Raw genomic sequence first — 13,584 nt, 5'->3', positions numbered from 1 at the left:
AAAGTAGACATTTTTAAAAAGGCACAATGAAGCCACACCATGAGGCAGAAAACTGCTTTCTTGATTTTATTTCAAAAGTACACAAGGTCACAAAACTAGAGCAAGTTTTTGGTTTTTTTAAAACAAATTTTGTTCTTATAAATTTTAAAATCTGCACCATTGGATATGCAAGCCAGAAACTTTAAATACAAAATCATTTTTGAAACTGACACTTATCAATTCTCTACTTGCATATGGGAAGTGTCAAAATATTTTTTCTCAGTAGTACAAGTGTATTTATCACAAAAGTTCACAGTTAGGAATGAGAAAAGTGAGTAAACTGTGGTTCTCTTAACACTTATGTCATTAAGTTAGCAGAAAACAGAGTTCTTCCTTGACTGGAGCTTTTAGTATTCACGACCAATCCAACTCAGAGTCACCATACTTTTAAAATTAGGGTGTTTTTTTAAAACTCAATTTTAAATAATCGTAAGAGATTAGATGAAGAAATTACTTGCTGATGTTACCATCTATAAGGTAAACAGAACCACAATTCACAAGTTTATTTATTATTTTTCCTTACTTCTGTAACATTGTAGAATTTGTGCTCAGTTATGGACCTTTTTTAGTGTCAAAATAGGCAAACGAGTAAAAACTCCAACTGCAGAATGTGTTGCCTCTATTGCAAGACTATCTAAAGGCATTTGAAATATTAAAACTTGCCCAGAACATTTATACTACCAAACACAAGAATATTATAAAGATATATGTACATATATATAATGTCACAAGCCACTAAAAAGTTAAAGTTGTGCCAACATTTTCTACAAACTACTCCTTAACATGACACATCAAAGCATTCACCACATAAAATGTTTGTTTTTTCTATTCACACTGGAATAAGGCATCTGACAGCCCTAAACACTGTGGAGATGAAGAGATTAGGAAAAAACCTTAAACATTCATATAACTTCAAATTTACATGCCGCATACACACAAAAGACAGAATAGTTATTTTAAGAAGCCATACATTACAGAACTTGATAATCCAACTTCATGCAATGAGTTCTTTCTATATTTAATCAAAATGTTTACTCCCCTTCACTTGCTCCAAATTTCCAGAACTCGATCTTAAAACTTACCATTTTAACAAAATCAGGTATTTATTCATATCCATAATCTAATTGCATTTCTTCAATGAACCCCTCCCAAGACATACTCAGGCTGTGTTTCCATTGTAACTACTCCACAACAGACAGCCCAAATTTAAAGAAAGTTATTTGCCTGAATAACTGGTCAGTGTAATTGGTAAGAAATACTGGGGGTTCTCGAAGAGGGGAATACTGGTAAGACTGCCAATAAAAAAAAGAACACCAGTAAAGTACATATTCCAAGCACAGAACTCATACTCTCCAGTATCATTTCTTTTCAAATGATCCTGCGTAACTCAAAAAGATGGTATCAAGTCTCTTAGGTGTCAAGTAGAATCAAAGGGATTCTCCTCAAAGATGCAATGTCGTTCTGGAGCAGCTTTCTCATGGTAATGCTTGAATAACCAGATTTGGTTGAATTGCTTGATGATTACTAAGTTATTCTAGAACAAATTTTCTAGTTCAACTGAATTATCACAGAGAATTATTTGGGAAGTTATCAGTACCTGTGATCTGACTTTTGGATCAGCTGAAACTTACAATGAGAACAGCTGGAGAAGTAAGTCTAAAACTGAACTCTGTCCTCACACAAGCGATGTTTTTACAAGCTCTGTTCTCAGGCTGTAAGCGGTATGGACCCGGAAGCACTTCCGGGAGAGTCTGATTCCTTAGAGCCCAATCCTAGACTAGAGAGGTGGGCATGTCCACCTCCTACAGTAGCTCCTACTTTGACTGGACAACATAATCTTCACTGTACGAAAACTAGGGCTGGGAAGGACCAAATGCTTTTATTATTCAAGTTTGTGATCTGTTATTTATTCTTATACTATCTTATAAATTTTATCATATAAAACAGGCCAAACGTCTGGCATTCAAAAATAGCTACTGTTATAAAATCATAAACACAGAGAGTGCTGGGGATGTTGAAATTTTAAAATCTTTACGAATGACAATCTTTAAGCTGCATCCAAAAAGAACAGGGAAGAGGAGGCAAGAGTCTAAAAGTATGAAAAGAGAAAGGTGTCACAGTGATGTGTTTTTAGGAACAGTACCTTCACCTCTAAGCACCTTTCAGGTGATAGCTAGCTCATAGGCACCAGAAATTCATAATAAAAATTAAAATTACCCAAAGGCACAGATGAAAATGTTAACACAAGTATAAAAGCAATATTATATAAGGTTAAAAACCTACTAAAAAATGCTTCCAAATATATAAAACTATACACTAATCCATTACACAGACATTCAGCTTAAGTTCAGCATTAAAAAGTATACACAATACTCTGCCTAATCTCAAATTCATACGAACATTAATTTATAATGTAGCATTTACCACCACAGCACCCAAAGAGATCGACAGGAACCAACTCCCTACCAAAATCTAGGGAAAAGGTTTTATAGCTAGTGAAATAATTTATTGCAAACCTTATTTACTATAAAGAAACTGTTGGCTCATTTACTATATCCACACTCCCTCACAATCTTAAGGGAAATACAATAAACTCACTTTCTTCTACTACAACAGTATTTAACACATTTGGCAGTTAGGAGTATATCTTTTACTCCTTTTCCTTTCGTTTCTTTTTTTTTTTTTTTTTAAAGAATAAATCACTTTCACAAAACTAAGACTCACTCTTTTCAAAGCTCATCTTGATTTTCTGCAACTATACAAAGACATGTTGGCCATACAATAGCAGCTGTACATCCTCCCAAGTCTGAAATACAGAATCGATGGAGGACACCTACTAACCTAAAACATATTTCATCATTCTGAGTCTATGAAGAAAATATCCTCCAGGAATTGCATTCAAATGGGTAAATTTAGGATTACATGTTTCTAGAACATATACTAAGCAACACCAACACAACCCCACCCCCAAAACACTGAACCAACCAGGGAAAAAATGTTTTTAAAATCGGAACCAATAATTGGGGGATTTCAAACTATAACTGTCAAATAATAAAGTCATAATTTTTCATATTAGAAAAATATCACTTCAAGGGCTAGTATTTCATTGGGAACTGCAAAATATTCCATCCTTGTTCTGACTGGTCATTGTTCTGAAGACGGCCATAGGCCTCAAGGCATCAGATCACTCATCAACAAAACCCATATTCACTACTGCACCACTAACTACTATCACTGCTGTGTGTAGCTGGCAGCAAATTTTCTAAATGAATCAGAGATAAGCTCCTTTATTTTAGCATATAAAAGAGCTTACTACGTCCCTGTTGCCTATAGCAGTCTATCAATTAAATAGTTAGAAATCATTTCATAGACAAGGTTTACGAATGATTCGGAAGTAAAACTAGTAATTTCTAGAACACTGTAGTGTTTTCTATGTTATTAGAGATATCTCAAACTCATATTTAAATAAGCTTCCAAAGAAGCTATAAAAAGAACAAACATAGATGTGTCATAAGTATTTTTGCTATGAATGTTTCTTTACCAATTTAGAGGGGACACTGGATCATAAATTAATTGAGAAAGGCAACCTAAAAATAATGGTAGAAAATAGGGAGTACCACTTTCACATGATTCAAGTATCAACTTAGGGTGCATGTAAGTTCACCAATTTCTTCACCAGGATTTCATATTCAAAGTGCTATACCTTAAGTATTGATATTTAGAAAGCAAATCAATCTCTTAAAGGAAATCTTCTTTCAGTTGGTGAATCTGTCTTTAGTAACTTCAATGTCTTCACTATTTCAGTAACCAAACGAAACTTTTTAAGTATAATTTTTGGTTTCCGATTAACTTCTTGATATATTTTGAGGCTGGTAGCAGAATTTAGAACAGAACAGTCTTCCTATTTGAAGAGGAGAAAAGAAACATGGAAAAGCACAGAGGAAAGTACGCAGCTTCTATACTATAGACCCGTCCTTGCTCTGTGCTGGAATCATCACAGGCACCGCTCCCATTCTACTTAGATTAGGGGCAGCTACCTTAGCAGGTGGGAGAGTGGGACTCTGAGGAGTACGTTCAAAGTCTTCGCTTGGTACTTGGTTATACTGAGTCTTGGAATATCCTTCCATGTTGGAGGGAGACATGGAGCCCAGGGATGAGTGATTGCTGCCGATGTAGCTTCTGGCGGTGGACGTACGGCTCTTGGGAGGAGGCACGTCTTCCCTAGAAAACAAAGATCCCAACACAAGTTCAAAGAACAAGTTTCTAAAAACCTACAATTATGCAAGCTATGAAAAATGGATATGGGTGAGGAAGGCTCCTCTAAGGATCATATTAATGAAAGTGTGTGTCACACACACACAAGCGATCGCAAAAGGTACAATGTCATGAACTGTGTCTTCGTCCCAAATCTATCATTTACAGAGTATATACCTTCATACATAATAAAATGTATAATTTTTACAAAAAATTGATTCTATAATGTTGTCTTATAAAGAACAAACTTCTTCATAATCTACTATCACCGATCAAGATAATCTATAGTTATAGTCTGCCAACACATTATAGCTGATAAGGCACTAACACCTGTAGAAATAGTTCTACCAAAAAAAAAAAAAAGATAGAAAAACTTTTTTGTTATGAAAATTACTTCTCTAAGACCTTAGCTGAAAGCTTAGCGGATTTAAATTTGCAAAAGCTAAGAATTTAAGCATAAGAATTTTCAAACCAAGCACTAACAAAGATACACACCTGAGTTACCTCCGGTGCCGCTTAAGAAGTCAAGTGCCCAGACCCCAAGCCAGACCTACCAAATGTCAATTTATTTCCTGGATGTTATTTAAGTCATATGTTATTTTTAAAACTCCTATAATGCAATGCACACTTCTAGTTAAGATCTACTAGTTTAGAATATTAAAAAATAAAATCACATTACCAACAGCTCTATGAACTACCGACGTCACTTGATACTATCAGGTCTTTCTAAACCTCAATATCAGCTTTTGAAAACTTCATGCCTGCACTTCACTGGGAGAAGGTAGACAGTCTTAAGACAAGCATTTTGTAGTAGTAGCTCTTAAAACAGGATTCAAAATTAGGGCTGGAGGCAGGGCACAACGGAGTTTGGTTGATTCCGTACACTTGAACTTGACAAGTAAAAGTTTTCAAATGTATTGAGGGGAAGAGCTACAGCTTTTATCCAGTTCTAATAGGGTAAATGCTTCACATGATTAAGAGAACTCATGCTTTAGAGACATAATACAACTAGTTTATTTCAGTCAACTCTTGTGTCACTTAATTACCTGATATCATGATGAACTTCCTTTTCATATTTTTCTTCTCTGCGCTTTTTACGACAGCAAAAGACGATAAGACCAATGAGCACTAGAGCAAGCAAAATTCCTACGATAGCTCCTGCAATTGTTCCAGCTCTATTTGAAGCTAGAATAAGATGTTAATAGAAAATAATTAATAGTAAAAAAAAAAAAAAATCTGTACCTAGTCATAGTGAAGGTTAAGGATACACACTGATGGATGATTTCATTGCATATATTAACTTTAAGACAAATTAGTTAGTTTTTGGTCCAGTGGGAAAATCCACTGAAAGAACTTTCTTCTGAACTGTATAATCTATTTCAAGCATCAAAATCATGAAATCAGACTAAAAGATTTTAATATTCACAGCTATCTATCTTGGTTGGCATGTGAGAATATTCTAAATAGCTTATACTTGTTATAATGGCTAAATATGATACAAGAGTCGATTTGACAACTCTTACCTTCTTAATGTTTTTACAATAATGAAGGCTGTATTAATATAATATTTTTTCCCTTTCCATGACTCAGAATAGCTAATAACCAAGTCACAGAGTGCTTTGCCAAAGTTAGCATCCCCTTGCCCTCAAAAACACTTGCTGAATGAACCCAAGGAAGCTGTATAAAGACAACAAACCAACGTTATCACAACAGAAAGAAGGTACTTACGTGGGACAACATTCAGGCGTAGCTGGCACTGGTCAGAGCCTACTCTGTTTGTGACGGTACAGCTGTATGTCCCAGAGTACTCAGTAGAGGCATTTTTTACAGATATAACAGGTGAATTCATTTCTATGGGGAAAAAAGGGGGAGTATGTGGCAAAACCCATCTTTACAATATTGTATTGATAAGATTTTGGTAAAGGCAAACCCTATTAAGCTTGACAATCCAGGTAAAAGTGAGACAAACTGAAGCTGGATACAGAACAAATTTCCACAGAGACATGCGCTTGTCTCCAGAATAGAAACACAGTTGACTCTTTAAATAATGGCAGGGGGCGGGCAGGTGTGTAAGGATTCTGATCCCCTGCACAGTTAAAGATCAGGGTGTAACTTTTGACTCCCCTGAAATGTAACTGTAATTTTTAAAAAGATTTTATTCTTTATTTTGAAAGAGAAAGTGTGCACACGTGGCCGGAGTGGGGGGGGGGAGGTGCAGAGGGAGAGGGGGAAAGAGAATCTCGAGCTGACTCTCCACTGAGCCTGGAGCCTGAAGCGCCATGTCACCACCCTGAGATCACCACCTGAGCTGAAATCAAGAATCTGACGCTCAACTGCCTGAGCCACCCAGGTGCCCCCGAAGTGCAACTTTAATTAGCCTACCTACTCTTAACTGGAAACCTGACAATAACCTAAAAGCCGATTAACACGTTCTGTATGTTGTATGTATTATATACTATATTCTTACAGTGAGCAAGCTAGAAAGAAAATGTTACTAAGAAAATCATAAGGAAAATACATTTACAGTACCCTGTAAAAAATCCATGTATAAATGGACCTACATAGTTCAAACCTGTGTTGTTCAAGGACCAACGTAATTGTCCTCCAGTTCACTTGTATCACAAGCGACAGTGTCCACAACTGCCTGAGCCAGGTACAGTCTCAGCTGAGGCAGAGCCACGGTGATTATACAAAATAGTGGGGCACCTGACTGACTCAATTGGTAGAACACGCAAACTCTTGATCTCAGGGTGTGAGGAGTCTGAGCCCCACACTGGGCATCGAGATTACTTGAAAAAACAAAAAAATTCCATCCCACAAAGGCTCTTTGGTGCAGCAGGAAGATTTCAAAACCTATTTTATCCCCTCAGATGGAAGAAACATAAAGTCAGAAAGGGTTATATAAGTTTGGCCTCTTAGTTTGAAAAAAGAAAGAGGTGGAGAAAAATCCTACTTCAACATGAATCTAGGCAAGACATTCAAGATCCTACTTTTATTATAACTAGGCCATTATCTACATTATGATCATGAATATTTTCCACCAGTATTACTATCAATTAAAAAATATACAACAAAGAAACTATTATACCCTAAGCAGTGAGATTATAAAAATATTTTCATTAACACGACAGGACGCTAAGTTGTTATTGTAAAACATTGACTAATTCTCATGGAATCTTGTTTGTACAGAAAAGAGAAGGTATCTGGGCATTTCAAAATATATATACCATACACCCCCCTCCCCCACTACTAGAACTAAGTCCAAACCAATGGCATATAGTTCAAATTGTAATATCACCAGTACCTGGTAACCATGAGGTGGGCAGTTTCTGTGAGTTGGACAATTTCTGCCATTCATAATTTAACGGAAGTGAACCTTCTTTAGGTTCACATTTTAGTTTAAAGTCATTTCCAATTTCTTCTGATCCATCAACGTAACATCTTATACCTGAAGGCTTAACTGAGAAAAGAATAAGTTGTAACTTTATACAAGAGAACAGAATTTATGTTTGCAAGGATTAAACACACAGTATGTTGCATAACCACTGACTCATTATCCTGTGGTCCTGAGTGCAGAGGTGACAAGACTGAAAGACTATAGTAAGTTACCAGCACCAGTTTACTCAGCTTTATGCAACACAAAGCAGGCATGAATGAGCTTGGGCATCTCGGGCGGGGGGGGGGGGGGGTCTGTGCTCCTTCATTCCAAGGGGCACATCTGAAAAAAGAAAGGATGGTGCAGGTGGGGCTCCCTTCAGACTCTAGGAAGTTTCCACCTCCCTCCAATCCTTACCTATTGTTCTACTCAGTGCTTGACATGGAGGTAGCGCTCTGGGAGTCTGTGCCGTGTCCTATCCCTCTGAGCGCTGCTATCTCACCATTCGGAGGGATTTATAATAAATAATGCTGATAACAGGACCAATTAACACTCTGCATGTACATTACCCCAAATCATCCAGGAAGCAGTGTTATAAAAAGGTAAACCTGAGGTTATACTCCAGGTCTCTCTGGGTAACTGTTCAGAGCAGCTGCTAAGCCCATTCCTTGTAACCCACTCCAAATACTGGAATTGGCATTTCATACTCTTCTGCTGAACTTTATAAAGGCACAATGTGCATATAATAAAATCAACACAACTGAATCTTGTGGGATGATCACTTTTAACAAATGTGTTAAGCATGGCTCCCATCCTCTCCCAAGCAATTTCCCTCACGTTGAGATCTGATGCCATAACCCTTGTCCCAGGCAGCCACTGATCAAATTTCTATCACACTATAGATTTGTTCTGCTGCTTCTAGAGTCATATAAATGGAATAATACCCATTTACTTTTTTTTTTCTGGTCTTGCTCCTTTTATTCACTGTAAGGCTTCTGAGACTGGTCCATGCAGTTGAATAGATCAGCAGCTCACTGTATAATGCTGAGCTGCATCCTATCGAGGGACGAGAACATAAATTTGCTCAGCCGTTCATCCACTGATGAACACGGTTTCCAGTTTCGGGGCTAGTGTTAAAAATCAGCTAAACTCAACAGGAACAGGTGTGTAGTCTGTCACCATCAGAGGAGGGATTCTGAAGGATTCTGAGTATAGTCAAAGAGCAGCGTGGGCCCCGTTCTACATCAGATGCTGTTTCTGAGGCAGGATTAGGAGAAGCAGGGATTAAACTGGAGATGAGGGCCATTCAGCAACGGAGTACCGCAAGAAAAGATGAGTAGTGCAAAATGGGGTCATCACTGGGGAAGCAACAGTCGTCTCTAGTTTACTCCTGCTCCACGACCCTGGGAGGAACAGTGCTCCCTACGAACAGCTGGTTGTTACCACATGTCTTCCCAGTCTGATAAATAGCAGAACTGCTTTCTTCTTTTTTACTCTGAGCTAATTTTTATTCTTTCAGTCCTGGATGGGCTTTTATTCTTTCACTGCTGCGAGAATGTTAATGGACTTTACAGTTTTGTGCTACTACAAATGCTGCTTCAACACCATGTAAATACTGATACATGTTTTCCTTTCTCTTGGTAATTCCTGGATCCTATTTGGTAAGTGCATGTTTAACTCAGTAAGAGTCGTTCAAACTGTTTTCCTAGGTTGACCAAGAGAATTACTGGGGAGCATCTTTAACAAAGGTTGTCAATCATGATCTCACTTCTTCACACATTTCTTGATAATATTTAAATTTGATCTTATTTCTCCACTCCCTTACTGCCTGTACCTTTTAAAGAGGATGAACACATGCATTTTATTGCACTGATGATTCTCCTAAGCAAATGTGTTTCTTTTTCAGATTGATCAGTTGCCCTGGGGACTACAGCTATTAAAAACTTTTAAATTGGTTTTGCAAAGTATTTCATCCTGTGAATCTTCAACGAAATGAGCTTTATTCTCCATTTCTTCAAACTACCAAATAAATCCTTCATTACATAAATTAGGAGATATTGTGAGATATTAAAGCAATGCTTTATACATCAAAAATCTATTGGTAATACAGTGTCCTAACCCTAACCATCATCTTTTCTTAAAAATATCCCTTGCCCATAAGCCAAACATATCCAATAATGGACAGTTATTTAAAGTGGTTCCTGAGGAAATTCAAGCCCCCCCCCAAGCTTAAGATACACACGCCATTTACAAGAGAACAAGATGTTACCAACACTGGCTTCTGGGTGTCACTCTGGAGGGGCCCACTTGCCTTCCAATGGGAGGAGAAAGTGCAAGTCTCTCCCATGCCAACCCCAACCATTATACCCACAGGGAAGATAACTCTTAATTCATGGCACTTGCCTAAATTGAAAGAAAGATATAAACTATAAAAGAAGACAGATGAAAGTCTTGTCTTCTAATGTTTCTTTGGCCTGGGGTTCCAGGATACCCGGTCATTGTCCTCAAAACACTTGCTTCCATGATCATTAGCACGGTCAGTCCTTCTCAAGACAAGGTGGATGTCCATCAACTTATACTTGGACAGCATCCCGCCAGTGTAGTAATGCTGTACTCCATACACAGACTCCATCATCACCCCTCCACGCTAATGGCCTCTATCAGTCTATGGGAGAAACACTCTGAATTCCTCTATGAGACAGAATATACCTTTATCATCACATCATCCATCTAGGAATGCTATTTTTGCTTGGTTGAAAATACCCTGCTCTCTAGGCTCAGACCTAGTTTGGGGAGACATGGCTAAATGCATCAAGAAGGTCGGAATCGTTGCTAAGTATGGGAACTGTCATGGTGCCTCCCTCAGGAAAATGGTGAAGAAGCCTGAAAGAAGCCAGCATGCCAAGTACACCTGTTCCTTCTGTGGCAAAACCAAGATGAAAAGATGAGCTGTGGGGATCTGGCATTGTGGCTCCTGCATGAAATTGGTAGCCAAGGGTGCCTGGACCATCACAGTAAAGTTGGCCATCGGAAGACTCAAAGAACTGAAAGCCAGTAGAAGCCTCCACCATTTGAAACACTGCTAGCCTGTAATAAATGGGTTAAGTTATGGAGCAACAAAAAAATACCCTGACTCCAGGCGAAATCATGCAAAGAAATCAATGGGCAAAAGTTTGAGAAGATATTTGCATAGTCTCAAAGTGGGTCCCAAGATAGATAGATAGACAGACAGATAGATAGATTTTTTTTTTTTTTTTTTACTTATGGAGAGGAAAATAGTCATGTTCTAATAGGGAAACTTTTTTATTTTGAAACTATTTCAAAATAAAAAATGGAAAAAAAAATGCCCTGCCCTTTACCAACAGCTTAACAATTCCCTCAGGGCCAGTGTTCACCAAGCTACCCACGTGCGATTGCGCTGTATACAACCAGGAAACGATTAACTGCTGTTCTACTCTTCAAGACAACCCAGTCTGTTTATATCAAAAAGTCTCGATAATATGCCCTTTCAGAAGTCCAGGGGCAGAAGGTGCTAGTGATGTGCTCAATCAATTCCCTTTGTTTTTGAGCTGCGTCCACATGAACTTTTGGCAAATCTGAAAGAGAAGGGCAGGCTCCAGCAATGGGGCAAGCTATAGTAACACTTCACCCCTCACACCCAGACAACCAACAGTAATCCCAGTTCATGTCCACACAGCACACAGGGTTCACTGAATAAACGTCGTTACTGTGAACACCATGGTGGCATCTCCTCCAGATATCCCATAAGCGAATGAAGGTATTAGGCAGGGCCTCCAAGGGAACTGAGCTCCACTGGAACAACACTCAGTCTGGTCCCTAGAGGGCACTTCATTTTATCTTTCCTCTGGACTATCCAAGCAGATTTTTCAGGTAAAGCTAACAGAGAAGCTTCCTTCCAACAGTCACTTTCAAGAGAAAATTCTGGTAGTTTCTCCCAGCAGCAGCCATGACTCATCTGAAAACATGGAAAAGAGCACTACAGGAAATTCTCCTCCAGCTCTGACATGGCCTCTCAAATCAAAGTGTTATTACTCATCCCCGCTGCCCCTCAGCAATCACTTCCCTTTCTCCTCTTACCCTCCACTTAACCCCTCCTCCCTCCCTGGTCTGGATTCACAGCTTATGAGGCAAAGGTGATCCCTTACAGAGGTAACAAAAGGAGTTACGTGTCAGTGCTTCTCACTTATCCATCCCGAGGTATGAGATGCTGGGTTGTGAGGTTTAATGAAAACGGGACATTTCTCCTGCATGCCAGTCACGGCTGCTGTCATGAGTGTGCTTAGCCACATTATGTGCCAACCATTATTACAGACTCAGGTTCCTTCTGGGATATGAGCTGCCTTGTGCTGTAGTGATCCCTTTGGTCAGGACCTGGTCCCCTGGGAACATGTACATGCCCACACATTTTGTGCTTGTTCACACCATTTCTGGAAATGTGTGCCAACTGCATTCTTCCTAGTGTACCTAAGGGCCCACAACAAATAATTCTGATAACAGGTATAGTCTGGTACATTATGGACCAGTTAAAATTCCATCTCTATCTTAACTCAGTGCTTCCTGGAGAGTGTGTTAAAAGAAGATACACAATGAGAGTTATAATCCCAGGTATGCCTGAGCCTGGGATAAGAGTTCAGACAAGCTATTAAAGTTTTATCTGCTCTCACAATTACGAAAAACAAAGGTAACTCCATGTTTACTAAACGTAGACATAGAAAGCTGGAATTCCCAACGTTACCATATTCCCTCTCTGGTCCCCTGTTCAGGTTCACCGGCTTTTATACCATAGGAAACATTTTGAACTAGGGCCATTTAGGATGAAGTGCCTTTTACCAGGACTCCCTTGTGTGCGCACTCAACAATGCTGCCAGTGGAAGGCAGTCTTACCAACCAAGACAACCCCTGAGGTTGCCACTGGAGTGCACAAAAATCCATGTTCTTGCTCCTAGTCTCTACCTGCTCTGATATTCATCCTTTAGAAAAGAGTGATGTTTTAAATGAATCTGGAATCCAACACCTGTAACTTTTTCCATCCCCCCCCCCAACAATCAGTTCTCTACAACAAAAGGAATGAGGTAGAGTTCATGTGGGGAGAGAACTGCCTTGATTAGTTATTTCCAGGGGTATACCAGGCAGTTCTAGCAATCCAAATTTCCTACACAGAGTGGGTCTCCAAGTGTAACCCAAAACAGGACACCTTACGTCACAAAACGGGAATTTCCTGTCATAAAACATAGCTAGACAATTGTGTTTTTCTACATGGCAGCCAGCGTACTTCTGGGTAAAGTCTACCATGGTAAGATTTCAGAAATATATTTATGAACAATAACCTTTCAGTTTCTCAGTTTGAAGGAGTCAAGAGTGCTTGTGCACAACCACAGACAGTCTACTGATCTCCTTCTTAACTGTCAGAGAGCAACAAGACATCCTAATGATTATCTGTCTAATCCCTTTACTTTAAGGATGAAAAACAGTGATGCTCAGGTAGGTTAAATGATTATCTGATGTCTAGTAGCCTTATCCCCTTAAGAATCTACTATATTACATCTTCTCTGTTCTAAATACTCCATTAGTCATCATAGAAATCTCATTTATTAAAGTTATGTAGTTGGAAAAAAACTTAAAGTGCCCATAACAAACACTTCGAACTGAATGGGGTAGGACACAGATTTAAGGATAATTAAATCTTTTTATGTTTCAAAAAGGTAGGCCGAGGCCCACCCAGGAAATGAAGAGATTCTATTTCATTCACAAGGCAAACCGGAGAATAATACCAAAAAACCTAGATCTCCTAATGCCTGGCTTAGGGCTCTTTTTTCATATAACAAAACTCTTTCATTTGCCTTTAAACTCTTTTATGAATTTCACAGAGAAGTCAGTCACTTCTTATATTTTTA

The 13,584-nt window shown here is 38.6% G+C and overlaps 1 protein-coding gene and 1 pseudogene across 3 annotated transcripts in view; one reads left to right on the top strand and one right to left on the bottom strand.

The window, feature by feature from the left end:
- The window catches only part of CXADR (CXADR cell adhesion molecule), a 54,308-nt gene that overhangs the window by 14,005 nt on the left and 26,719 nt on the right, over positions 1 to 13,584 (bottom strand). For 2 of the 3 annotated variants that reach the window (XM_045785455.2, XM_045785456.2), the window contains exons 4-7: positions 7,598 to 7,753; positions 6,022 to 6,144; positions 5,340 to 5,478; positions 4,077 to 4,260 (exon numbers count right to left, since the gene is read on the bottom strand). In XM_045785455.2, the coding sequence (XP_045641411.1) occupies positions 4,077 to 4,260; positions 5,340 to 5,478; positions 6,022 to 6,144; positions 7,598 to 7,753 (602 nt within the window). Of the gene's footprint in view, positions 1 to 51; positions 4,261 to 5,339; positions 5,479 to 6,021; positions 6,145 to 7,597; positions 7,754 to 13,584 lie in introns of those variants that run through there. The other variant, XM_045785454.2, reaches the window with a different exon arrangement.
- On the top strand, positions 10,468 to 10,755 carry LOC123784238 (large ribosomal subunit protein eL43 pseudogene; annotated as a pseudogene).

Source organism: Ursus americanus, chromosome 4 (genome assembly GCF_024610735.1).
Source record: "Ursus americanus isolate L20-20 chromosome 4, mUrsAme1.1.p, whole genome shotgun sequence".
NCBI classification, from domain to species: Eukaryota; Metazoa; Chordata; class Mammalia; order Carnivora; family Ursidae; genus Ursus; species Ursus americanus.
The sequence above is the reverse complement of the archived record's forward strand: the minus strand, read 5'-3'. Positions and strand labels throughout refer to the sequence as shown.